The sequence below is a fragment of the Giraffa tippelskirchi genome, chromosome 12 (assembly GCF_054371585.1).
Source record: "Giraffa tippelskirchi isolate mGirTip1 chromosome 12, T2T-mGirTip1v1.2.pri, whole genome shotgun sequence".
Classification (NCBI taxonomy): Eukaryota; Metazoa; Chordata; class Mammalia; order Artiodactyla; family Giraffidae; genus Giraffa; species Giraffa tippelskirchi.
This window is the reverse complement of record NC_137286.1, coordinates 537,963-563,401: the sequence shown is the minus strand read 5'-3', so window position 1 is coordinate 563,401 and position 25,439 is coordinate 537,963. Positions and strand designations below refer to the sequence as shown.

The window sequence follows — 25,439 nt, the reverse complement described above, 5'->3', positions numbered from 1 at the left end:
AGAGTGGAGCGAGGCTGAGCAGCAAGATGGGGCACTGGACGCTGACCCCGGCCCAGCAGGACTGCATGGGTAGGGACGAGTTCAGAGGTGGGGGCCAGAGGAGCGAGGGTCAGAGGAGCAGACCCCACACTAGCCCACATGCGCGGTTGGCCTGTTTGTGCCCTGGAGGTGACAGTGGAGGGACGCGCATGCTGGTGCCTGTGTGGGGATCTGGCTTGACCCATTTCTCTATCTGGAGGGCCTGTGTGTAAGCAGCTGAACTTGGGAGCTTGGGAGCTTATATGTGTCCAGAGGGGCTGGCAGGAGCCTCGGGTGGAGGCTGAGGCCTCCGAGACCCCCAGAAAAGGCTGGGGTCTCTGAGGTCCCTCCCCTAGGACTGCCCTCTGGCTCTTAGACCTTGCTGAGTGGGCAGAATTCATAGTGGAGTAGGGGGAGGGCCTCGACATGGACAGTGATGCTGGACAGAGCCCTGCCTCAGCCCTGTCTGCCTGCCATGCCTTCCCTTCCTCTGTGCCGGGACATTTCCCCCGCCACCGACCCACAGCCCACGAGCCCCAAGAACAGGCATGCTCGGGGCTCTGAGCAGGCACCGGAGTGTTTATTGACAGTGGACAGAAGGTCCCACGGGCCCCTCCCCTGCCCCTGGAGAGGGGTGGGCGAGAGGGCGGGCATTATTTACCGCTGTTAATGAACACCGATTTCTCCAGGGTCCTAGTCTTGGGCAGTGCCTCGTGGATCACTCGGCAGATGAACTCGTCGCCCGTCTTCCAGTTGGCCCTGGGGACTGCCAGGCGGCTGTAGGCGAAGAAGGCGAGGGTGTTGTTGTCAACCCTGTCGGGCTCTGTGGTGGTGTGCTGGTCTTTCCGCATCAGTCTCTTGTTATGCAGCCACTGCACAGAGATGTCCTTGGGGAAGAATTTCTGGATCAGGCAGGTGAGGGTGAGCTCCTCCTCGTTCTCCAGCTCCTTTCTGTCTGGCCAGAACACGTAGACCTTGGGGGCCACACGCTTGCCTGCGGACAGGTGTGTGATCAGCCAGGCTCCTCCCAGGAGGCCCACCCACCTCCCCTCAGCCTGCCGCTCACCAACATCCTTGGAGATGGATCGCTGGATATCCGTGGGCAGGTCGCTGTGGCTCACTTTGCAGTAGTAGGTCTCGCCTTCAACCCAGTCAATGACGTCCACCGGCAGGGTGGACTTGACGGTGAACGTCCCGTTGAACTGAATCTTGATGTCGAGGGGGTCCGGGTGCACAGGTTTCCCATTTGCCCTCGACCAGGTCAGGCTCAGGTTCTTCGTGTTGGCCAGGTCCACAACCAGGCAGGTGATCTTGGGCGACTTGTGGACGTACAGCTCAAGGGGGGTGGGCGGGCTCAGGTAGGCGCTCACGCCGCGGGGCTCGGACTCAGCTGTGTGCGAGAGGGGTCCGTGTGAGGTTGACCGCCCTCCTCCCTGAGCCCCCAGTGTCTGAGAGTTGGCGTAGGTGAGGGCCGTACCGGTGCACCTGCGGGCGTGGTTGTCGAAGTTGAAGCCGTAATAGTTGACCCGGCAGGTGTAGGTTTTTTCAGACACCCACTGGCCCTGTGTGATGTTGACTTCACTGTAGGTGGAGGTCAGATTGCCCTCCTGTATCTCGGGGCCCGATTGTGCATACAGTTCTTTGGACTCATGCCCATCCACCAGCCAGGTGACCTTGATTTTGCCTGGGGTGTAGCCAGAGATCCGGCACAGGAGCTGGATGGTGGTGTGGGTGTCGCCACTGGGGTTGCAGGAGGAGTAGAAGAGCTTCACCGAGGGGTCGCTGAAGTTCTTGGCGCACTCTGGGGGCAGAGGTGCAGGCATGGGGCTGGTCTCCTGGGGACACCAGCCTCTTCTCCCTGTTCCTCCAGCCTGGCTGGCCCGCCCCCCACCCCCGGCTGTCTCACCGGCTACCCCAGCCCTGGCTCACCAGTGCTGATGGTCTTGGCGGTGGTGGAGTTGGTCTCAGCATGGAAAACACTGCAGGTGAACTGCTTGGACTGCTCGCCCGAGACGGTCAGCTGGCTGGTGGTAGTGTAGAGATTGGAGTTCGCCGTTTGGATGCCAGGGAAGGTCACGGTGCTCCCGTCCAGGGGCACTGTGTCCCAGGTCACTGTCACTGACCCTGGGAAGTAGTCCTTGACCAGGCAGCCCAGCCTCACAGAGTCTTCCTTTGTGCAACAGGACGTCAAGGCGTAGACGACTGGGGCCTTGGTGGAGACTGTGGGCACAGGACCAGGGTCAGCGCTGGTCTCAGGACTGTCACTCATATGTGCCAGGCTGACTGCTCGCTTGGGGTGGGCTGTGGAGCTGAGGTGGGGTGGTCTGGCTCAGGGAACACTTGGACTCTGCTCCAGCCTTGAGGAACAGATGGCTCCTTCTGGGTCCTTTTCTCACCTCCTGACCCTTCTAGGGTTCCCTCCAGCGAGCAGCTGTGCTCCACCTCCTGAGCCCACCAGGGACCCCTCCAGCGAGCAGCTGTGCTCTGCCTCCTGAGCCCACCAGGAGCCCCACTAGTGAGCAGTGACAGTCACTGCCCCTGGCTTGAGTGCCTGAACACAGGATGCTTGAGTGGAGGTGCCAATCCACTTCCTGGAGGTGGGTGCTCAGAGCCCATGACCCCTGTCAGTGCCTGGGGGGCGGAGAGACCCCCAGGAGGTACCAGGCTGTTCTTCTGTCCCCACTCAGACCCCTGTTGGAGATCAGGGACTCTGAGAACCCCAGGAACCATGAGTCTGTCCCCTCTGCCCCACCCTTAGCCCTGGCTTGGGTCAGAGACCCCCAGGGATCACCAGGCTGCTTCCCCACTCCCAACCCTAACTCAGACCCCCCTGGGGATCCAAAGGCCCCCACTTCCCAGGAATCACCCCAGTCCTTGTGGGCATCCTGTGGGTGGATCCACCTGCCACCCTCTGGGCCCTGCTCCCTGCGGCCAGTGGGTTAGCCCTTCAGGTCCCTGAGTTGTTCCATCATGGCTGCTCCTTCACCCCATTCTTCCCCTGAACAGCCCAGGCCCCCTGGTGCTCTGCCTGTGGACCCCCAGGGAAGTCTGACTACAGCCCCACCGAGAGAGGATTAAGACCCTCAGGGCCCTCCTCAGCCACCTCTTCAGCCCTCCTCAGGCTCAGCCCAGTTCAGTCAGCTCAGCCTATTCAACCCTGTTCATCCCAGTTCAGCCCTATTCAGCTAGCTCAACTCAGTCCAGTTCAGCCCAGCTCAATCCATTTCAGCCCAGTTCAATCCATTTCAGCCCAGCTCAGCCCCATTGATTCCTGTTCAGCCCAGTTCAGCCCAGCTCAGCCCAGTTCATCCCAGCTCAGCTCAACTCAGTCCAGTTCAGCCCTGTTAAGGCCATTTCAGCCCAGCTCGACACTGTTCAGCCCAGCTCAGCTCAGCTCAGCTCAGCTCAACTCAGCCATGTTCATCCCAGCTCAGCCCTGTTCATCCCAGTTCAGCCCTGTTCAGCTCAGTTCAGCCCAGCTAAGCCCAACTCAACTCAGTTCAGCCCAACTCAGCCCTATTCAGCCCAGTTCAGCCCAGATAAGCCCAACTTAGCCCAGTTCGGTTCAGCTCAGCCCAGCTTAGCCAAGTTCAGCCCAGCTCAACCCAGCTAAGCTCAGTTCAGCCCAGCTCAGCTCAGGTCAGCCCAGCTCAACTCAACCAAGCCCAGCTCAGCACAGTTCAGTCCAGTTCAGTCAGTTCAGACCAGTGCAGCTCAGGCCAGCTCAGCACAGTTCAGTCTGTTCAGCTTGGCTCAGCCTAGTTCAGCCTTCCTCAGCCTTATTCAGCCCTGTTCATCCCAGTTCAGCTCTATTCAGCCTAGCTCAATCCAGTTCAGCCCAACTCAGCCCAACTGAGCTCAGCGCAGCCCAGTTCAGCCCAGCTCAACCCTTTTCAGCCCAGCTCAACCCGGTTCAGCCCCGCTCAGCCTAGTTCAGGCCTATTCAAACCAGTTCAACCCAGTTCAGCCCAGCGCAGCCCAGTTCAGCCCAGCTCAACCCTTTTCAGCCCAGCTCAGCCCGGTTCAGCCCCACTCAGCCTAGTTCAGGCCTGTTCAAGCCAGTTCAACCCAGTTCAGCCCAGCTCAGCCCTGTTCAGCCCAGCTCAACCCTTTTCAGCCCAGTTAAGCCCAGATCAACTCTATTCAACTCACCTTAGCCTAGTTCAGCCCAACTCAACCCTTTTCAGCCCAACTCAGCCCATTTCAGCCCAGCTAAACCCAGGTCAGCCCAGTTCAGCCCTGGTCAGCCCACTACAGTGCAACTCAACCTAACTCAGCCTGGTTTGACCCAGCTCAACTCAGCCAATCCCCACTCAGCCCCACCCCTCCAGGATAGGCAAGCTCACTAGAGAAGAGTCTAGTCCGGTCCAGCCCACTCAGCTCAGATGGGTCTGGCTGCCCCTTTTACCCCACCCAGCCATTCTAGTCAGGCTCTACTCCGCTGACCTCAGTTTCTGCTAACTCAGCCCAACTCAATCCAGCCGAGTCCAGTCAAGTCCAGGTCCACCTAGTTCAGGTTAGCACAGCCCAGTTCAGCCAGCCCAGGATGGTTGACTCCTGAGCTCTGCTCAGCTGGACCAGCCAGGTCTAGGACAGCCAAGATAGGCTACCCTGGCCCCCTGAGGACAGCATCTCTCCGAGCCACCTGGTTCAGTCCACCCATCTCAACCCAGAATCACATTGCCTCCAGGCAGCCCGTATGGCCAGTGAGGCCCAGCTGAGGCTGGGATAGTTCGTCTCCCTCCTCACAGCTCCATCCACTAAGACACACTTGGCCCAGAGGAGCCCTGCCTGGCCTGCCTGAGTCAGGGTGGCTGAGACCAGATGATGTGGGCACAGTGCTCCTGCTGTGTTGGCCGGCATGCCGACTGACCCCTGCAGCTTTCTCCCCTGACCCTGGGCTGGCCGCCCCTGTCCTGGCTGGCTGTGGGCAGATCCAGGCTCAGCCCGCTTTCCACACCCTGCGTGTAGTCCCTGCCCTGGCCCTGACCTGTCTGAGACTCTCGGCCCCTTTGTCTCCTCCAGGTCGGCTTCGAGCCTTTTCTCCCTTCCCTGTGTCTGCGTGCGGGGAGCGGACGGCAGAGAGACAAGCGGTGACCTGGAGGCTGCGTTCCCAGCACAGGCAGTCCAGGTGTCTTCTCCCAGCGGGGTCTGGGCGGCTCCAGGAGCTGGGGCGCCCGAGGTGCTGGGTCCTCCTTCACGTGTCCATGGCTGGTGTGGCCCGTCCGGCTGGCGGTGGCCCAGCCGCAGGATCCCTGGATAGGCTCCCGGGTGAGGTGAATCGTCAATACCCATGGCTGTTATTTTTACATCCAGACGGTAGGGCCTGGGCGGGGATTGGGGGAGCTCTGCCTCAGTGCTCTCAGCTAAAAATGGGGTGGGAACCCCCGGAGGCCTCAGCAGCCCTGGAACTTCCCTTCTCTCTCTATTCTTGGGAAGTCGACTGAGTGACCGCAGGTCTCAGGCCAGGCTCCTCTCTGCGGCCTCACCCCTGGTCTCTGCTGCTGGCTCGTGGTCTCTCTCCTCGATGCCACGGGCTGCCTTGGTGAGCCCTTGGCATGCACGGTGGCTGTGTGATGGCCAGGAAGGGACAGGGCAGCGGGCACGACCACCACTGTCCCCGAGGGCGCCCTGTGAGGGGCGGTTCTGGCTGCTTTGTGTGTGAGAGGTCGAGGCCTGGTGGCCCCGGAGCCTGCGGCGGATCCTGGGGCTACCCGAGGGCACACTGCCAGGAGGAGCAGGCCGGGGGCTGGCCCATGGGGGTGGCCCTGGCTGCGTGTGCAGAGCCATGAGTCCAGCTGGGTGTAGGTAGGGGCGTGCTAGCCCGCCCGCCGGCAGGCTCATCCTCTATGCGCCTGCTGCCCGATCACTGTCCTGCAGCCAGGCTTCCATCAGGTCAGCGAGGGCCTGGGGAAGGCTGGACACGAGCTTCCCCAGAGCCTGGGATGGACTGTGCCACCTGGGCTGCCATTGTCCGCCCAGGGTGTGAGGACAGCAGTGACCTTTGACCTGTGGGGCGGCTGGGCCCCCACAGATTCTCACTGATGTGTGTTCAGCCGATGATGGCCAAGTGTCGCCCTTGCCTCCATTTCGTGGACCTGGGCTGCAGGACCCTGTCCCCTGGACCCAGGACATCTTGGGCTGGTGGCCTGCATGCCAGAGGCCTTGTCAGGCCTGGTCCCCTTGGAGGGCAGAAGACTCCAGAGGGGCAGCTGGATGCCTGGGGTGGACACAGTGCACAGAGCTGGGGCCCCGAGGACCCCAGGACAGATTGTCCTGGTCTGTGCCACCCCTCCCCCCTTGGCCCCAGGGACAGAGGGTGCATGGGAGGTGGACGGGGGAACACCAAGTTCCCTGGAAGGACCCAGGGTTCTCAGAGAAACCACAGGGAGGGCAGAGCCCCACCGGGGAGCATCCTGCCAGGTGGTGTGAGGCCCTGCAGCCTGCACTGTGCGAGTGTGTGGGGCTGGGGCTTGGCCTGGCCGTCCAGGCCCACCCTGGCATCCCTTTGCTCATTCTCCCCCACTGTGGGCACTCAGGGCAGAGGCCTTGGTGCCCAGCCAATATATATGTTTATTTGGCATGTGGTACACGAGATCTTTAGTTGTGGCATGTGGAAGCTAGTTCTCCGACTGGGGATCGAACCGAGGCCCCCTGAATTGGGAGCATGGAGTCTTAACCGGTAGACCAGCAGCAAAGTTTCCCCTTGCTAGTTTTCAACTTGTGATAAGCATCTCCTGGTTAATTCCTTGGCTGTTAATGCTGCTTATTGAATCCTTTTCATTGAACAGAAATTCTTGATTTCCACATGGCAGATTCATCAGTTATTTACCCTCCAGCCTGCACATTCGGGGTTGCTGTGTGAGCTTCCTGGGCCTGCAATAACAAAGGCCACATAGTTGGTGGCTTAAAACCAAAGAAATGGACCCTCAATGGATGCTTGAATTCTGAAACCAAGGGGTCAGCAGGGCTGAACTCTCCAGAAGGCTCCAGGGGGGGGTCCTCCTGCCTCTTCCAGGGCCTGACGGCTTCCAGTCTTTGCCTCCATCTTCACATGGTCATCTGCCCTTTGTGTCAGCTCCTCCTGTTTTAAGTCATTGGACTTAACATGCTTCTGAAATCTAGTGTGGCCTAATCTCAGGGTCCTTAAGCAAATGACATCTGTGGAGACCTCATGTCCAGACGAGGTCACGTTCTGGAGCTCTGGGGGACGCACACGGCCCCGGGGAGACGCTGTGTCCACTCTTTCCCAGCCTCGGCCAGTCCTTCTCCTTTCAGCTTTAGAGTTGGCCTTTCTGATGCGCATGTTCGGTTCCAGCAGGCTCCCCCCACCACCCACTCACCTTGCAAGTGCTCTGGAGCAGAAATGCGGGTTGAATTTCTGCACAGAAGAAGCCGGCTTCCCCGCTCACCTCGGAAGCTTTCCTGCCGCCTGACAGTGCCACGCTCACTGTAGTCCAAGCTCCTAGGAGCGCCCGGCTGTTTCTGCGTGCTCCCCAGTCCTTGGGTCTACTAATTTGTGCACGAGACCGTCCTTTTCAGTGGTGGTTAGGGGTACGTGTTAACACTGAGGGGGACAGTCTCCCCAAAACCCTTCATCCTTTGCTTTATTTTTCAAAATGATCTAAGCTGTAAATGGATCTCACCAACCAACCAACCAACCAACCAACTCAGCTGGGATTTTGATTTGGCACACACTGTATCTCTTAGTCTGGGAGACAAATGAGACTTTAATAAGCCATCCCTTTCTTGACTAGTGTATCTCTCCAGCCATTCAGATTTCTTTTATGCCCTTGAATGGAATTTGATTTTTTTCTTCAAAGGTCTGGGACATTCTTTTCCAGGTTATTCCTTGTACTGCTGTGGCTTGCGCTGTCCTTTCTATTACAGTTTCTAGTAGGTGTTTGCTGACATGGAAGAACACGACTACTTTTGGTAAACTGGTCTTGCATAGAAATTGTGCTGGTTTTCTTGTTAGTTCTAACAGTTTGCTGATTGTGTTGGCTTTTCCTTGGAAATGATCATATCGTCTGCAAATAATACCTATTTCACATCTTTCCTTTCAATTGTAACAGCCCTGTTTCTTGTTTCTTGTCACATACCATTGCCCAGGACCTCCAATAATCTATTAAATGACCATCTTTCAAACTGTTTTAGGAGAAGGCAATGGCACCCCACTCCAGTACTCTTGCCTGGAAAATCCCATGGACGGAGGAGCCTGGTAGGCTGCAGTCCATGGGGTCGCTGAGTCAGACACGACTAAGCGACTTCACTTTCATTTTTCACAAACTGTTTTGACCACAGTCCTTGTAAAAAAGCATTTTATATTATAACTTAATTCACATGCATACATTATTTATGAAAGAATAGTGAAAGTGTTAGTTGCTCAGTTGTGTCCAACTCTTTGCAACTCTGTTGGGTGTAGCCTGCCAGGCTCCTCTGTCTACGGAATTCTCCAGGCAATAATACTGGAGTGGGTCGCCATTTCCTTCTCCAGGGGGGCTCTTCCCCACCCAGGGATTGAACCGAGGTCTCCTGCGTTGCAGCTAGTTTCTTTACTGTCTGAGTCACCGAGGAAGCCCAACATTATTTATATATAACATATATTATGTATATTTATTTATGTTACTGAAATAAAAGTTTCATGAAAATATTTAGTCTTATTACATACAATGCACAGATTTTTCTCATTTTCTTTATTAAAAAACGTTTTTTATTAAAGGTTTTTTATTTAAAAACCTTTATTATTAAACCTTATAAAGGTTTTTTATTCTTTATTTATTAAAAAAGGTAACTCTCTGATTTGATTTCACAGTCCACAAATAGTCAGGTCACATGTGTGAAAGCACTGCAAAATAGTATGACAGGAGGGACAGGCGTACTTGCTTCATCTCTGTTGCCCTACTGGTCCAGGAGTGAGTGACGAGAATGAAGACAGAACTCGGAGTCTGGTGCAGTGGGTCAGGGGACCCGCAGCCTCTGCTGGGCTGGGGTGCAGAGTCTACTCGGAGCCCAGCTTTTATTCCTGATTGCAGACTACGAGACTTTCTCAGATCTTATCTTTCTCAGGACACAAGCTGTGTTAATCACATGCTCCTAAATGTCATGGGCGACACTGACGTGGTCCAGATCTCCTGTGTTCACCCCAGGCCATTCACTTCTGGTCTAGTCTCAGGACAGTTAGCAAGCGCGTAGGCAGCGTTCACGCCTGTCGCCGACCCGGTGTTCCAAGGTCCATGTTTTCACGATCCCAGTCATACCCCCTTCTGGGTCTGGCCTTGGGGTTTGAAAGTTAATCATTCACATAGTTTCTTAATATATGCTGTTTTTCCAGATTCTATTTCTATGGAATTTCTCAAGACTGTGAAAGTACATTATTAGGAATTCCCACGACGCATCTCCAATCTCATGAGAATGCCTCTAAAGTTCGTCTGTCGAGCGTGTCCCTGTAGCTTTATTGCTTCTTCCCGACATTATCCTGGGTCAGCAAGTGCCTCTTACCACTCCATTCGAATTCCATTGTCGACTTGTTAGATGAGTCTCTGCATTGTGGTTTTCATGACTATAATGTGCATCCCGAAGTCGCCACAGTGAACTTAGGTTAAATATTTTGCTCCCTCCCGTGAGCCGTTAGAACTTTGAACCTTCAGTTTTGCTGACGACTCATCCTTTGTGCTGCTGTCACGTATGTTGCATCCATACATACTAAAAACCCCACAACGTACTGTTGGTAATTTTTAAAAAATCAGTTACCTTTTCAAGAAACTAAGAGAAGAAAGATAATTTTTTGCACTGGCATATTTGCCGTCTCTGAAGCGCCTGTTTCCATCCTGCAGATCTCAGTTTTCAGTTGGTGTTATTTCCTTTCAGCCCAAAGGGTCTCTGTTGGCCTTGCCTGTACTGCAGGGCTCTTTGAAACGTACTCCCTCAGGCTCTGTGTGTCTGTGAATGTCTGTTACACAGTCATACTCGTTTTGGAACAGTATTTTCTCTGGATATAGAATTCTGGTGGAAACTCCCCATTCTACTGTTTCCTGGTCACTGCTTTTCCTCATGAGAAGCCAGATGTAATTTGCTTCCTGTACATTTGTGTCATTTCTCTGACTGCTATCAGGGCATCCTCTTTATCTTTGTTTTTCATCAGTTTGTGCAATATGCCTACACATGGCACATCATATCGTATTTGCTGTTAGGAACTGGCTGAGCTTCTTAAATATGTGAATTGATATTTTGGCCACATCGGGAATTTTTGGCTTTTATCTCTTTAAAGACTTTTTCTGCCCCATTCTATCTCTCGTCCCTTTCTAGGACTCCAATTTTACATATTTTCAAGTGTTTCATAGTGTCCTGCACGACGTTGAGTCTCTTTTCTTTATTTTCTCCAACATTTTTCTTTGTGCTCTTTGAATTGGACTAAAAACATTTTATTGATATATAAAATACAGATTTAATATGTATCTATATATTATTTAAAATGTATTTTACATATGTAACACATTAGAATATCTATAATAAATATAGAATATGTCTATATTGAAATTCAGTTTTCTGACCTTTCTTTTAGCTTCTTCAATCTGCTGTTAAGCTCATCAAGTGACTTAAAAAATTCAGAATTGTACTTCTAGTTCTAGAATTTTTATTTGGTTCTTGTAAATAGTTTAAAAATTTTCCGTAGAGATTATCCGCTCCACTGACAGCCTTGTACTGACTGTGGGCCACATTTGCTTGTTTCTTTGCACAAGTAGTCATGTTTGAGTGTGTGCTGGGTGTTGCAGATTAAGCGTGACAAAGGTGATGGATTGCGTACTCTTCCTCAGAGAACGACTGATTTTCTGTCGGGAGGCAGTTAGCTCCAGTCTGTCTGCCGTGGCACCTTTCCTGTGTTTGGCGGTAGCTCGGGTCGCCTCCGTTCTTTTGACCCCCGGCTTGTGCCTCTCCCAGGCCCTTTGGAGTTTTCCCTACACGTGCACGGGGCGGGGGGCAGGGGGTGGCTGAGGGTCTGCGAAGAGTGCGCGTGCAGCATTTGGGGGCTGCCCCTCGGCGGCTCCCTCCTCTTCTGGACGTGTCTCCTTAAGTTCCAGCTGCTCTTGCAGGCAGCCCTGCCTCCTGCGATGTGACCTTCGTGCGGACTGCAGTTCCTGCTCATGTCCTAGCTACACCTGGTGCCTGGCCAGAGGTACCGCCTCAGACTGATCTTTCAAAGGGTCCCCAGTGCCTTCAGATCCTTTTTTAGAATAGTTTTTTTCCCCCATGGCTTATAATTATTATTTGCAAGGGGTTAGTCTGGGCCAAGCTGCCCCACCTGTCCTGGAATCAGAACTGCTTTCCCTGATGTGGTTTTTCGCTTTCATTTCCCTGGTAACCAGCATGTTTCCTTTCAAACGTCTGAGGGCTGTTGGCGCATCTTTTGTGAGACATCTGTTTACTTCCCTTTACCACTCCTCTGCCAAACTGATTTTTCTGATTGGTTTGCAGGAGCTCTCTCTGTACTCTGGATCTGTGTCCGTTGTATGTTAGTAGGAGAAACTGTGAAAGACTTGGCAGTGGGTCAAAAGGCTACTTCTTGTGTCTTCTGTGGAAAACAAGGTGTTGTCTTGTATACCCTTCAAGGCCGTCTGATCCTAGAGGGCTCTACGATTTTCACTGTCTTTGAGCTACTTCATAACTCCGTAAGCCATGGATAATTGATGGCGATGCAAATCCTCTGTTTTGGAACGACAGTTGTCTCTTCTCTGCCTCCCATATATAAACTCATTTCTTTGAAAACATTTTTATTTATTTAATTTTGGCTGTGCTGGGTCTTTGTTGTTGCGGTGCTCCTTTCTAGAGGCAGTGCACAGGCTTCTCACTGCGGCGGCTTCTCTTGTGGCAGAGCGTGGGCTCCAGGGTGCGTGGGCTTCAGTAGTCGCAGCTCCTGGGCTCCAGAGCACAGGGTCAATACTTGTGGCTCCCAGGCTTAGCTGTCCGTGGCATGTGGGATCTTCCCGGATCAGGGAGGCAACTCGCGTCTCCTGCAGGGGCAGGCGGACGCTTTACCACTGAGCCATGAGGAAAGCCCCTCCCAAAGGCATTCATTTATTTGGCTGTGTTGCTCTTAGTCTTGGCGTGGGATCTTTCTTTGCAGCATGTGGGCTCACCAGTTGTGGTGTGTGGGCTCCAGAGTGCACGGGCTTCAGTATTTGCAGCCTGCGGGCTCAGCAGTTGTGGTGCGTGGGCAAAGTTGCCCCACGGCTTGTGTGATCTTAGTTCCCCAACCAAGGATCTAACCTGTGTCCCCTGCGTTGCAAGGCGGAATCTTAACCCCTGGATCACCAAGGAAGTCTCTATCAACTCATTTCTGCATCCTTGATTCAACTATATACATGGGATACTTTGAATTCTCCTTTGAACTGGGTGTGACCCACCAATGGATGCGTTAAACTGTGAGAAGTGTCCTTTATGTATCCGCTCATCCTCAGACCATGTTTCGAAACCTGTCCTTTAGCAGGTCGCTGCCATGTCCTCACACGTGGCCCCATGTAGCCTGAGTCCAGGAAGTTCTGTGGCCTGGAGTGTGGGAGACAGGCATTGACAAGCAGACCCGAGGCAGCTACACTGTTGCCCCGGGGCTCTGCTTCAGGGCGCGCCCTGGGAAGCTTGCCCTGACCCTGCAGAAGGGGCTGTTTCCTCTGCTGTAGGGCCTCCTGCCCTGGCTTCCCACTCATAGCACTGGTCGTGGCAGCCCTCACATCCATCACTGCTTGTGGGAAGACTCACTTGGCGCCTGCCTTTGCCCTGCTATCTCTCTTTCCTGTGGTCAGAGGCCGCGTCTGTGTCATTCATCAGGGACACTCGGTGGCCGGCTTGATGGCAGAGTTGCCATCTGGTGAGGAGCTGTCCAGTAGGTAAATGGATGCACCTTCCAGACCTTCCAGGGCTTCTTTCTCTCCGAAAGCCTCCCGGCTGGATGGATGCCCTCAGGCAGCCTGTCTCGAGGGCAGGAATTCGACCAGGAGGGCGTCCCAGGGTCTCTGTAAGAGGCAGCGTGGACAGTGCAGACAACAGGAGCTTTGGGCTCAGAAGACATAGATGAAGCCCTGGCACCTCCCTGCCCCCAGAGGCAGGGGGTCCCCACGGACAGGGGCTGCAGACGCTCGCTTTCTTCAGCGCTGATGTGGTGACAGTGACCCGGCCTCGTGGGGTGTCGTGGGCACAGAGGGAGATGAGGCCCTTGTGAGGGTCAGTCTCATACTCCCGTTCAGCGGGGCTATTTGCTCTGACACTAGCCCAGGTGTTGCTGCGAAGGTATTTTGTACATGTGGTTAATGTCTACAACCAAAGGGCTTCAAGTAAAGGAGCTGACCCTCTGCTACGTGGGCAAGCCTCATCCGACCAGTGAAGGGTCCTGGGGAGGAAGGAGTTCTTTCTCAAGACAGCAGCAGTTGCTCCTGGCTGAGCCTCCAGCCCACTGGCCCGCCCCGCATGTATCGGCCCTGCCTGCCAGCCCCACGCAAGCAGAGAGCCAGCTCTTGGGAAGAAAGCTTGTTGTCTTTGTATGTCGACATACCTGTGTCACCTCTGTCTGAACCCATCCTTCGCTGTATTTATAGCTCTGTCTCTAGTTGTACATGCATACACGTGTAGCTGTATGTATGGATGTATGCAGTGCATGCGTCATCTTTGTCCTGTTTCTCTTGACAACCCTAATAGTCTCTGAAAACTCTGGAACAGTCAGGACTCCGCACACGTCAGACGTGTTATTACGTTTATACTCGGTGTTGAGCTAACGTTGCGCAGTGGCGTCTGAGGACGTCTGTATCGCCAGTTCTCGCCAGGATGCCATCATACCAGCCCCAGGTGAACAGGCTGCGGCGTCAGGCCACATTTCTCTTTTGCGGCCGCGTCTCCTGCAGATTGTTTGGGCTTCTCTGTTCTGGGATCCAGGCCAAAGGAGCAGCTGTTTCTGGAACTTGCCATTGTCAGAGTGGAGGGACGGAGCAGGTGTGGTCTGTGATGGACACTGCCATGCACGCTCCTGCAGCCAAGGTAAGACCAGTGGGAGGTGAGCGTCATTGCACCGAGGGACAGAGCCGTAGAGGGTGCGTGGTGAGCCGTGGGGACAGTCACCAGCGTACCCCCAGGATGAGGACACACTCAAGGAGCCTGAAGCCAGCTGCCTGACGGCTGGTTTGTCAGCCTCATCCTGTGACTGTGCCCTGCCAGGTCTGTCTGTGTCACCGACGCTGTTGGCTTCTCACCTGGCTTGATTCCCCCCGGGGTGAGCTCTACAGTCCCCCTTGGCCTCTCCTCTGGCTTGGTCCTCTGCAGCCTACATTTGAAGGGAGCCTGGAGGTAGTGGTGGTGGGAACTGTCACCCAGCCTGAAGTCATGCTAATGCTGTGACCGACACCTCCACTTACCGGCCCCTAACCACAGTAAGTAACTGGGCCATTCTGGGTGGGTCGGCAGGCCTTGGCCACAGTGACCCCAGCCTGCAGAGCAGTCTGATGAGTCCACGGGGGCGGTGGGCAGATGGGTGCCCATCCTGGCTCCCTCCCTTGTTCAGGGGTTCAGACACATCTGGGGATGCCCATAAGAGCCTCTCGGGGGTGGCCCATCTGCTCTCTCCACCCCCTCCCCTGCAGGCTGACTGACCCTGTGAATTTGGGCTGCCTGGTGCCCTGGCAACTGCAGTGCCAGGAGCCTGTGGACCAGGATAGCCCCCGCCAAGACTCAACATGACCCTCACTCACTGTCCTGGCCAGTCCCCAGGCCCACCCATGCAGGCTGGGCCCATGGAGCAGCTTTGGTAGCAGGTGTGTGGGGCCTCACATGCCCACAGCCTGACTGTGCTGGGCCCCTCCCCCATCCCAGTGGCCCAGGTGCCGCTCTGCTAACCCAACTGGGTCCTGGGGGTGGGGGCACCTGGCCAGGAGTTACCTTTTTCGGCGGGTCTGGCAGCTCCAACCAGACACTACAGACGTGTGGATGGCAGACACGCTCTCACTGTTCTTGGGGGAGGAAGTTCAAGGTCACAGTGCTGGCAGACTTGGTGTCTGGTGGGAGCTGCTTCCGGGTTCATAGATGGCATCTCCCTGCTGTGCCCTGACACAGGAGAACTGAGAGCTCTGGGGGTCCTGAAAGGGACTCCAATCTCTTTCCCAAGGGCTCCACCATCATGACCACATCATCTCCCAAAACCCTACCTCTGAGTGGCATCGCATTAGGGCTGAGGGCTTCAACACAGGAATCTCGGGAGAAACATTCAGTCCGTTGCATCTCTTCTTTCCCTCCCCAACTCACACTGACCACTCTGTAGCCTGGGCCCCCCAGGGATACCACACCAAAGACACCACACCACTGAGGCTGCACCAGGTTTCAGAATTCAGATGATTCCCATGGAATAAGGCAGGAGGCTAGGACAGGGTGGAGGCCTCATGGTGGAGGGGTGTGTGTGTGTGTGTGTAAGATGCATATGGAGACGTGTGCATATGAGATGAGACACTGATAGATGTGTGTCAGGGCTCCTGTGTGTATGCGTAGACACAGATGGAGGTGTGTGTACAGGAGATGTCACACTGACAGGTGTGCGTGTGTGTGTGTGTAGATGCAGATGGGGTGTGTGTACATGTGGTAACACACTGGCGTTGTGTGTGTGTCTCTGTGTGTGGACTCAGATGCAGGTGTGTGTACACCAGGTGGCACCCTGACAGGTGAGAGCCAGGGCACTTACTCTGGAGCCTCTTGGGGCGAGGAGGCAGCTGGAGGCTGACCTCAGGCTCATGTGGGTGCAGCTGGAGTGGCTCAAGGGCAGGCACCCCCACTGGGCTTTGGGGAGCATGGGGAATGTGCAGAGGTTGGGGTGAGAAATGGAGTATTTCCTGCCACATCAGTAAACGAGAATGCCACCGTCACCAGTGACTGAAGCCCTCCAGTGTGAGCCAGTGGCCCTGAGGGCACTCAGGAGTCAGAAGAACACTTGCCTCCTAGAAGCCTGCAGGCTGCAGCCACTCCCTATGGTGAGCCCAAGGGAGCTGAGGATGTGAAAGCGCAGGATGCTGGCCCCAGGGTAGCTGAGGTGCACATGGAAGGAACGATGTTAGAGAACCCAGACTCTTGTTATCTCCAGGTATACAGAAAAGTGCTAAATCCCTTGACTTGGGCTTCTGGCTTTATTTAATTAACAGTAACCTTTTGTCATTCAGATTGCCTGCCCTTTGTTGCAAACATCTACATGCTGGCTCCTCCCCTCCACTCCTCATAGCATTTCTCTCAGGGTGCTTGAGGTGCTGCCCTGGACTTGAAATCCTAAAAATTCCCACCCAATTAAGCATAACTCTTAACTTTTAGGTTGTGAATGTTTTTTAAATCGACAGAGGGAATGTGTGAGGAGAGGTGCCCTGTGGTGTTGTTTTCGAGAGGTCAGCTCCCTGTCCTGGAAGCTGGTGTGGGGGCAGTTCTCCAGGGGCCCAGGGGTAGCCTTGCCAGGGGTTGCGTTCAGCTAGGAGGCCATAGAGCCAGTGCTCGAGTTGGCTACCCCAGCCTTCCTGAGGGCTGGACCAGCTAGTGGCTGATTGTTGGTCTGGGGGATGGACGTAAGGGGCAGGGCCCAGGGCTGGGCAGGCTGGACGGCTGAATGGATGGTCAGTGTCTTGGTTAGATGGTTAGTGTGTGGGAAAAGCAGAGTGTGGGGGACCCCCAAGAGCCTGCTGGTAGAGAGGGTCTCATGTCCATGCTGCCTGGCTGGGTCCCCCAGGGACAGATGGTCTTGTGGACCGTGTTGTCCACCCTGTGGCCATCCTGCTGGCCCTTTACCAGTGCTGCATCTCAGGTGCAGGTCCTCTGAGTGATGTGTGAAGTCCTCTGTCTCTCTACCCAAGGAGCCTGGACCAGCACCTCCGAGGGCCTTGGGGTGATGCGGCCATGCTGAGATGATGGCAGCTCCCTGTCTGGAGCCTGTCCTGCTGGGCCTTGGCCTGCGCTGTCTAGCCGTAGGGCCCCCCTTCCCCCTGAAAGGCTTGAGCAAACACTAGCATGGCCCCCAGCTGACAAGGCACGTCCCCACGATGACCCAGCTTCCCTAAGATGCCGTTCGGAGAGAGCCCAGCATGGCCAGCACCCGCCCAGGCCCTGGCCCCCTTCTTGGAGCTGTCCCTGAGCAGGATCCTCCTCCGCCCTTGGGGAGTGTCCAGTCTCCTTGGTCCCTGGTGTCTGTGAGGACGGAGTCCTGACTGCATCCTGCACCCAGGCCGGCCGGCGGACACAACGGCCTCATCGCATGCAGGCGGCCACCCTTCCTGGTCCCTCTCTGAGCCCTGAGCCCCCTTACTGCTTCTGCTATAACACAGCCATGACCCCTGTGCCGCCCGGGCTGAGCTCAGTGTCCCCAGCCCCCTCGGAGGTCCTTCTCACTGACCAGTGTGTCCTGAGCACTGAACCGGGTCTGGGTGCTCCCTTTGACACCCCTCCCCCAGCTGCCCCTCCTGGCCCGCCTTCACGGGTGTCCCCTCCTGCTCTTGGTTTCTGGCACCAACTCGCCTGCTTGGGGCAGAATTGTGACCCCAAATTCAAATCTTGCAGCCCTGACCCCCAGGCCTCCAGCATCACTGCATTTGGAGGCGGCGTCTCTAAAGAGGTGATGAGGGTGAACTGGGGCCCCAGGGTGGGCCCTCATCCAGTCTGACTGGAGACCGTCTAAGAGGAGGTGAGGGCAGAGACAGGCACAGAGGGGTGCCCACGGAGACAGGCCTCAGGAGGAGCGGCCTTGTGCTCCTGGATCTGGGGTCCCAGGCTCCAGGGTGTGAGGGTGAGGCCTGTGGTCCCAGTCCCCTGGGCGTCTGTGATACCTCCTGTGCGGACCACCCACCACGGGGCACTAGGGTTGGCTCCCCTGGAGAGGGGGAGTGGGAGCCCTAGGGGCGGGGTGGGGGGGACGGGGACAGGCACCCCACGGGTGGGTGGGGGTGGAGGGGTCCAGGCGGTGGACTCCACGAGGCGAGGAGATATGTCAACATACGGAGACTGGCCAGTGAGCTAGGTGAAGTAAAGATGCTTTATTGTCATTAAAGAGATAAAGAAGCAGCAAAGAGAATGAACAGGCCCCCACACTTTACAGAAGAAGCTTCCCAAGCTCCGAGACCGTGGTCGTTCCTTCCAGTCCTAGGGGCAGCGCCTCCCATCCAGAGACACCCATGCGCATTTCTGCAACGACCGGAGAGTCTGTACTGGGGGCGGGGGGCGAGGTGGGGCCCCGGGGCCTGGGGCGGGGCCTTTGTGGGTCTCTGGTCTTGCCTCTCAGCCCCGCCCTCGGTGCAGGCTGAGCTCCTGCGGGACGTGTCAGGCTGTTGGCCACAGGATGGACTGGCTGCCCTGTCATCCTGTATTCTGGGAGCCCCTCCAGCTCTGTCCACCGGGGACTGCTCACCAGGCCCCTCTCCAGGGGGTCCGTCTGGTTGGACGTCACCTCCTCCCCGACCAGGGCTCCTGTAGCAGCTGTGGGCCCAGGCCCTGCTCGCAGCAGCATCCTCAGTGGAGGTGACCTGAGTACCTGTTAGTGGTCCTTGCAGGAGTTTCCTGCTCCCAAGGATCTGACACTGGGCCTCCCCCAGGGCCCTGCGGTCTGGACCCTGGCTGTGCAGACAGCCCTGGACCACGTGATCTTGGTGAGGCATACGCGGGAATGGTGTCTCGCAGGCTGTGCAGAGGCCCTCGGCGTTCATCAGCTCTGGCTGGGGCACCACCTGCTATCCACTCGGGTCTTGGAGTGGGGCTGCGGCAGACAGTGGTGGCCACAATACCAGGGTTCAGAGGTTAGGCGAGGGTGGCCGTGAGCTAAAGGGTTTGCGAGTTCATAAAACAATGGAACAGACCTGGCACAGGCTGAGAGACATGAGCAGACAGGTGTGGTCCCGCTGGGTCTGGGGTGGCCACAGCTCACAGGAGCTCTAGGCGCCCCGCGCGATCATGTTTCTGTAGTTGGGAGTGACCGACTGCTTCAGCTCCACCACGGATGAGAGGATCCACTTCACCTGCCGGGGGGAGTGGGGTGAGTGCAGCCTGGATCTCACCTGGGCTGCCCCCAGGGAGAGGGAGTGGAGAGCGAGTGGACAGTGAGGGACGGTCAATGGATGGTGAGGGACACTGAGGGGACCCTGGGGACAGCGAGGGGCCCCAGGGCACAGTGGAGTGGACCCCCACCTTGAAGAGGGTCACAGTGGCGCTGTAGCAGACGCTGAGCAGGAAGAGCGTGATGAAGATGGAGATGGTCGTCCAGAGCCCGTCCAGCTCCCCTTCCTGGGTGTCCATGCAGCTCTCCTCCTCCAGGAGCAGGTCTGCACAGGGAGGGGTGGTCAGTGCTGTATCTGCCCACGGGGGGCTGGGCAGGGTCATTGGGGTCACGGGGCAGGGCTCCCTCTAGGGGGGAGGTGGCGTGATCCCACATGGGCCGGGCAGGGGTCACCCGAGGTCAGTCTCTGGGCCCCAGCCGCAGCCCCCACCCCTCCAGCCCTGGCCGCTGTCTGGGCCTGGCCTGTGGGGTCCTGCTCCCATCCTGAGCTGTGCCCTGAGCTGGGGCCCTCGGGGGGAGGGCGTCCTGACCCCACCTCCCCACAGGACAGAGGGCCAGGCCTGGAGCCGGGAGGGGCAGCAGAGCGCATGTGCCTGGGCCCTGCCCCGGGGGGAAGCGGGGAGAGCGCCGGGCTGTGTCCCTGTGCCCGAGGGCTGAGGGTCCGGGATGAGGGGCTGAGGGGGGTCTCAGCCTGCTAGGGAGGGGCGTGGGTGCCCCAGGGGAGGCGAGGGACGGATGTCTGACCTGGTCAGTGTGGTCAGTGTGGGGAACGGCCGCTGAGCAGCCCATGGGCGCTGGAGGGTGGGGACCAGCTGGTGTCCACAGTGAGGGCTCACGAGACCCAGCTCTGGGTCTGGGCCTGCGGGGTTGCCCCATGGGTCCCCGAGTGTGAGGGCTGAGTGTGTGCAGGCGGGTGGGTGTGTGACGGGGCGCACTGTGCTCGTGTGCGGCGGGCACCTGAGTGCGTGTGGAGGAGGCTGGGTGCGGGCTATCTTATGTGCGTGCGGGGCTGGGGCTTGTTGTCCATGGCTCTGGGCTCAGTGTCCATAGGGAGCAGCTAGGTCCCTGCCCTGGACGCTCAGGGCTCCCGGCCTGGGCCCCTTTCAGGCACAGGGATGACGCCCCCACGAGCGCACAGGCCTGGCCCCGCAAAGGGAGAGCCGGGCAGAGCCTCCTGGCCAGGGGAGGGCGAGGCCTGACCTCGGGAGCCTGAGGGTGAAGCAGGGCCAGCCCCCGGGCATGCCTGGCTCCAGGCAGGCCCAGAGTGGACACACGGACGCTGGACACCCAGGGACCGGGGCCTGGGGACAAGCATGCGGCCCTGCCCCACAGCGTGGGCTGGACCAGAGGCAGGAAGCATTGGGTCTCAATCCCTGAGGGTCTCAGGGGCTTCCTCCGCTCCTGTCCTGAGTCCAGCCCAGCAGGTGGTGGCTGGAGGGGGCTGTGGAGCTGCGCCTCTGGCCAAGCCCCTCCGCGGCCTCGGGCAGCCCCCAGGTGGCCTGCTGGACCCACTCATTGTGTGTCTGGCCCAGGTCGGGGTCAGCTCTCCCCACAGATGGTGAAAAAGTGGCTCAGAGTTGGCCCAGCCCGCCCCCCGCAGGCCTGGAGGTCACCAGGGCTCTGCCTCGGAAAGAACCAGCACAGCGTTGCAGGGTCCCAGGGCGGCGCTGGGTGCTTTATTCATGGCGGCCCGGGAGGAATGCACACAGGACGGGGCTAGGGCGTCCTGGCTGGACCTGGAGCCCGGGAGGGGTGGGTGAGGGAACGTTCGCTAGGTCGGCGGCATGTGGCTCAGTTACCCGGAGACCTAGAGATGGTCTTCTGTGTGTAGTGATTTTGCAGAGCCTCGTGCATCACTGCACACGTGTAGGTGTCTCCTTCTTGCCAGCTGTTCTTGTCCACCCTGAGCCTGCTGTACAGGAAGTAGGAGCCGTCGGCGTCCAGCTGGGGCGGGGTTGTGCCGTACTTGCTCTCCGACTCAGCCTGCCGCTGTCTCTGCCACTCCACGGCGATGTAGTCTGGGTAGAAGCCGGTCACCAGGCAGGTGACGCTGACCGTGCTTTTGCTGAGCTCTTCTCGGGGTGGGGCCAGGACGTACACCTGCGGCTCCCGGGCCTGCCCTGTGGGGAGAGCAAGTCTGTTAGCACAGTGGTCACTCTGATTGGCCCCCAGGGCCCTCCTGGACCCGTCCACCTGGCCCACCTTTGGTCCTGGAGATGGTCCTCACGATTGGGTCCTGGAGGCCTTTGTGGTTGACTTTGCACGTGAACTCCTTTCCCTGAGTCCAGTCGTCATGCAGAATGGGCAGGGCACTGACCACGCGGTAGGTGCTGTTGAACTGCTCTTCTCTCGGCTTCGTCCTGGCCGTGTGCATCTCCACGGTGTCCACGAACCAGGAGAACTGCACCTCGGGGTCATCCCGGCGCACGTCCACCGCCACACACGTGACCTCGGGCTTTCCAGTGATCATCAGGGTGTCCTTGGGTTTCGGGGGGAAGATGAAGACAGACGGTCCTCTCACGCCTGATGGCAGAGACATGGCAGGGGATTAGTATCAGGGTCTCACTCATCTCAGGCAGCCTTTCCCCTCCACCTGAGGTGAGATTGGGTGACTTACCTGGGCATTTGGGACAATCACAGCCTGACGGTACGCATTTGAGCTCTGCGGAGAGAACAGACTGGGGGTTACCAGGAGTTGGAAGCCAGGGGCTGGGCTTAGGTTAGGGACAGGTTTTGGCAGGTCTGAGCCCAGGGCCCACCTCTGTATGTCTAGGCGTGTGGACGTTTTCCAGCCTGCGGCCACCCTGGTATGGTGGAAACTCCATGGGACCCCCTCCCCAAGCCCGAGAGACAGACAGGGCCTCCCCTGACACGCTGGCCTGGTTCACATCATCCCTGGGGTGGGGTCCCTGCAGGCAGGGGGGTTCACCCTGATCTCCTGGAGTGGACACCCTCTCAGGGGCCCAACTTCTCACCAACACGCTTGTCCACCTTGGTGCTGCTGGCCGGGTGGGCTACGTTGCAGGTGAAGGTCTGGGCTCCTGAGGTGCTGGCGGGCACGGTCACCATGCTGCTGAGAGAGTAGAGCCCAGAGGACTGCAGGACGGCTGGGAGGGTGTGCACGCCGCTGGTCAGGGCACCCGAGTTCCAAGTCACGGTCACTGGCTCGGGCATGTAGCTGGAGACCAGGCAGCCCAGGGTCACGGTGGAGCTGGACGTGTCCCCGCAGCAAGAGTTCAGAGGGTAGACTTTCGGGGCTGTGGTGGAGGCTGTGAGAGAGGAGGCTGGGTGACTGCCGGGTCTGGCAGGACCTCAGGTGCCCAGGCCTGGGGCACCGCTGAGCCCAGCCACCATGTGCTTCCAGAGTCTGACGACCGGCCGGCATGGTCTGGCCACCCCGCTCTGTGCGCTGCAGCTGGGGTGTCTGGACACAGCTGGGGTCGGTGAGTGTGGCCTCCTGGATCAGAGCCCTGGGGCTCCTCCCCTCCGGTGGGCGCCTGGCCTGACCCGTGGCCCCTGCTTCCCCAGCCTGGTCAGTTTCCCTGGCCAGCAGCCTGTCTGACCGCCGAGCGGGCGCCCCGGGTCCCCTTGGCCACTCGCACCGCCCTGTCAAGCCCTCCGTGCGAGGCCCGGCCCCCCTTTGACTCCTGAGCCACACAGGCTGCTGGGACAGGTGGACCCTGGGCCCAGGAAGTGCAGCCCACCCGGTGCCCTCAGGGCGCCCCTTCCCTGCTGCCCCAGAGCCCTTCCTCTCGGGTCTTTGCTCCTCTTTGCCTCGTTCTCCACTCAGACCCTCCACCAAACAGTGCCCGCGTTAGCTTGAGGGGCGGCCCACACCACTTGTCTCAGCCCTCTGCCTCCCCAGCTGTGGCCTGAGCTCTCCCGGCCCTGTGCCCCTGCTCCCTGACCCCCGCCCCTCGCCCTCGTCCAGCACCCACACCCCTGGACTCAGCTCCGGGCGGCTGTGCTCTCGGGCCCATCTTCTCTGTAGGGCTCACGCTGCCCAGTGTCCCTGCGTCTGGCCCCACAGCGCAGATGGCCCGTTGAGCCCCAGGATCCTTTCCTACTGAAGTGCTCAGCACACACATGGTCAGCTGAGGTTGTAGGCAGGGGCCTGACCTCTCAGCCCCTGCTCAGCTGCACAATCTTTGTCTACTTTCCTAAAACCCCAGGTGAGCTCCCTGAACTCCCAGCCCCCTGCTCACCCTCATAACCTGTACCTGCTCCCCCAAAGCACCAGGGGCTCCCCCTGTCCTCCCAGCCCCCTGCTTATGCCCAGAAGCTCTACGTGCTCCCCAAAAGGACCAGGTCCCCCACTACTCTCCCAGCCCCCTGCTCATCCTCATAACCTGTACCTGCCCCCCGCTAAACACCAAGGGCTGTCCCTGTTCTCCCAGGCCCCTGCTCATCCACAAGCTGTACCTCCTCCCCCAAATCTCCAGGGGCACCCCTGCCCTCCCAGCCCCTGCTCACCCACAAAAGCTCTACTTGCTCCCCCAAAGGACCAGGTCCCCCACTACTCTCCCAGCCCCCTGCTCACTCTCACAAGCTATACCTGCTCCCCCAAATCTCTAGGGGCAGCCCTGGCTTCCCAGCCCCCTGCTCACCCTCTCAAGCGCTATCTGCTCCTCCAAAGCACCAGGGACTTCCCCTGCCCTCTCTGCCCCCTGCTCACCCTCATAACCTGTACCTGCCCCCCATAAACACCACGGGCTGCCCCTGTCCTCCCAGGCCCCTGCTCACCCTCCTAACCTGTACTTGCTCCCTCAAAGCACAGGGCGCCCCCCCAAGCCCCCTACTCACCCACGAAAGCTGTACCTTCTCCCCCAAAGCACCAGGGGCTCCCCCTGTCCTCCCAGGCCCCTGCTCACCCTCACAAGCTGTACCTGCTCCCCCAAATCTCCAGGGGCACCAATGGCCTCCCAGTCCCCTGCTCACCCTAACAAGCTGTACCTGCTCCCCCAAATCTCCAGGGACACCCCTGGCCTCCCAGCCCCCTGCTCACCCTAACAAGCTTTACCTGCTCTCCCAAAGCACCAGGGCCCCCCCACCCTTCCAGATCCCTGCTCACCCTCACAAGCTGTACCTGCTCCCCCAAAGCACCATGGCCCCCCAACCCTCCCAGATCCCTGCTCACCCTCACAAGCTGTACCTGCTCCCCCAAAGCACCATGGGCTCCCCCTGCTCTCCCAGCCCCTGCTCACCTGCTGCCTCGCTGCCCCCATCCCTGGGCTGCCCCCTCACCCTCCCCTGCCCCTCTGGCCCCTCCGGGATCCCTCACCCTGCCCAGCTCCACTCCTCACCCCTTTATTTCCTGAGTTCAGTTCTCCTCCCTGGACTTGCCAGTTGCCCCGTGCGGCCTCCGGGCAGCTCTCCCCTGGAGGAGCTCTGCCCGCCCGGGCCCCTCCCGGCGGAGGTCCTGACTCTTGCTCTCTGCTCATCTCTGTCCCCCCACCCATGCCCTCCTCTGACCCCTTGCTGCCTCCAGTTTTCGGGTCACCTGCCCTCTGCCCAGCTCCTGCTCCTGGTCCTCGGGCCCCAGGCTCTGGTCAGCCCTCCGCGTCCAGGGGAGCTGTGGGCTCAGCCCTGTGCTGCCCGCTGTGGACACGGAGCCCGGCCGGCCCTGCAGCCCTGCCCTTGACTCTGCCGCTGACCCCAGCCCCAGCCCAGTCGGGACCCACACCACTGTACGTGGCCCTGCCCTGGGACCCACGCCGGCTCCACCAGCCTTTCCAGGAGCCTTCAGTGCCCTGGGGTCCTCTCCCTTTCCTGCATCCTCGGATCAGACCCTCCTCCCATCCTGGCTGGTCCTCATGCCCGCCCAGCCCCGGGCTCCAGAGCACCTGGTCACACGCAGCCCTCCCCTTCGCTCCTCTCCCGTCCCCAGCCCGTCCTGCTCCCTGATGGCCTGACAGCCCTCCGAGCTCCCCAGCCCCGGGCCCAGTGCTCTTGCTGCGGTGCGCCCTGCCCGGGTTCCATCCCCGCGCTCGTCCCGCACCGTGACCAGGGGCAGGTGCCTCCTCTGGGTCCGCTTGCCTGCTCCAGCCCCTCCGGGGGTCCCGGGGCCGGTCTCCCTGCAGGGCTCTCGTTCCTGTCCCTGAGCGCTCATCCTCGGAGTCCCCACTCACCCATGGTGGGGGCCGTGGAGGGGGCTCCCCTGCAGCCCGGGGCTCCGGGCCCCTTCCCCGCTCGGGCCCCAGACACATGTGGCTCCTGGGGTCTGTGCGCTCTGTCTGCAGCCCCGCTCCCTAGATCTTGGTCACCAGTCCCCCGAGGTGTGAACTCCTTGCCCACAACTCTCCAAACACTAAGAAGTGGATTGAAACCCGGCGGCATGACTTGCTTCCTGAAGTTCCCTTTTCTTCGGGTGGTTTCT

At 58.5% G+C, this 25,439-nt stretch overlaps 3 gene segments (V, D, J or C); all 3 read right to left on the bottom strand.

Annotated features, from left to right (window-relative positions):
* The window catches only part of LOC145530219 (Ig alpha-1 chain C region-like), a 275,477-nt gene that overhangs the window by 16,496 nt on the left and 233,542 nt on the right, over positions 1–25,439 (bottom strand).
* Positions 578–18,520, bottom strand: LOC145530050 (immunoglobulin heavy constant epsilon-like). The segment is given in 8 exon segments: positions 578–1,012; positions 1,085–1,408; positions 1,496–1,819; positions 1,948–2,238; positions 5,117–5,315; positions 5,508–5,743; positions 17,736–17,887; positions 18,111–18,520. Coding segments are annotated over 8 exon segments (2,277 nt in total).
* Positions 18,032–25,439, bottom strand: LOC145530220 (immunoglobulin heavy constant gamma 2-like). The segment is given in 7 exon segments: positions 18,032–19,025; positions 19,195–19,328; positions 20,863–21,183; positions 21,266–21,586; positions 21,681–21,725; positions 22,039–22,332; positions 25,192–25,439. Coding segments are annotated over 7 exon segments (1,407 nt in total).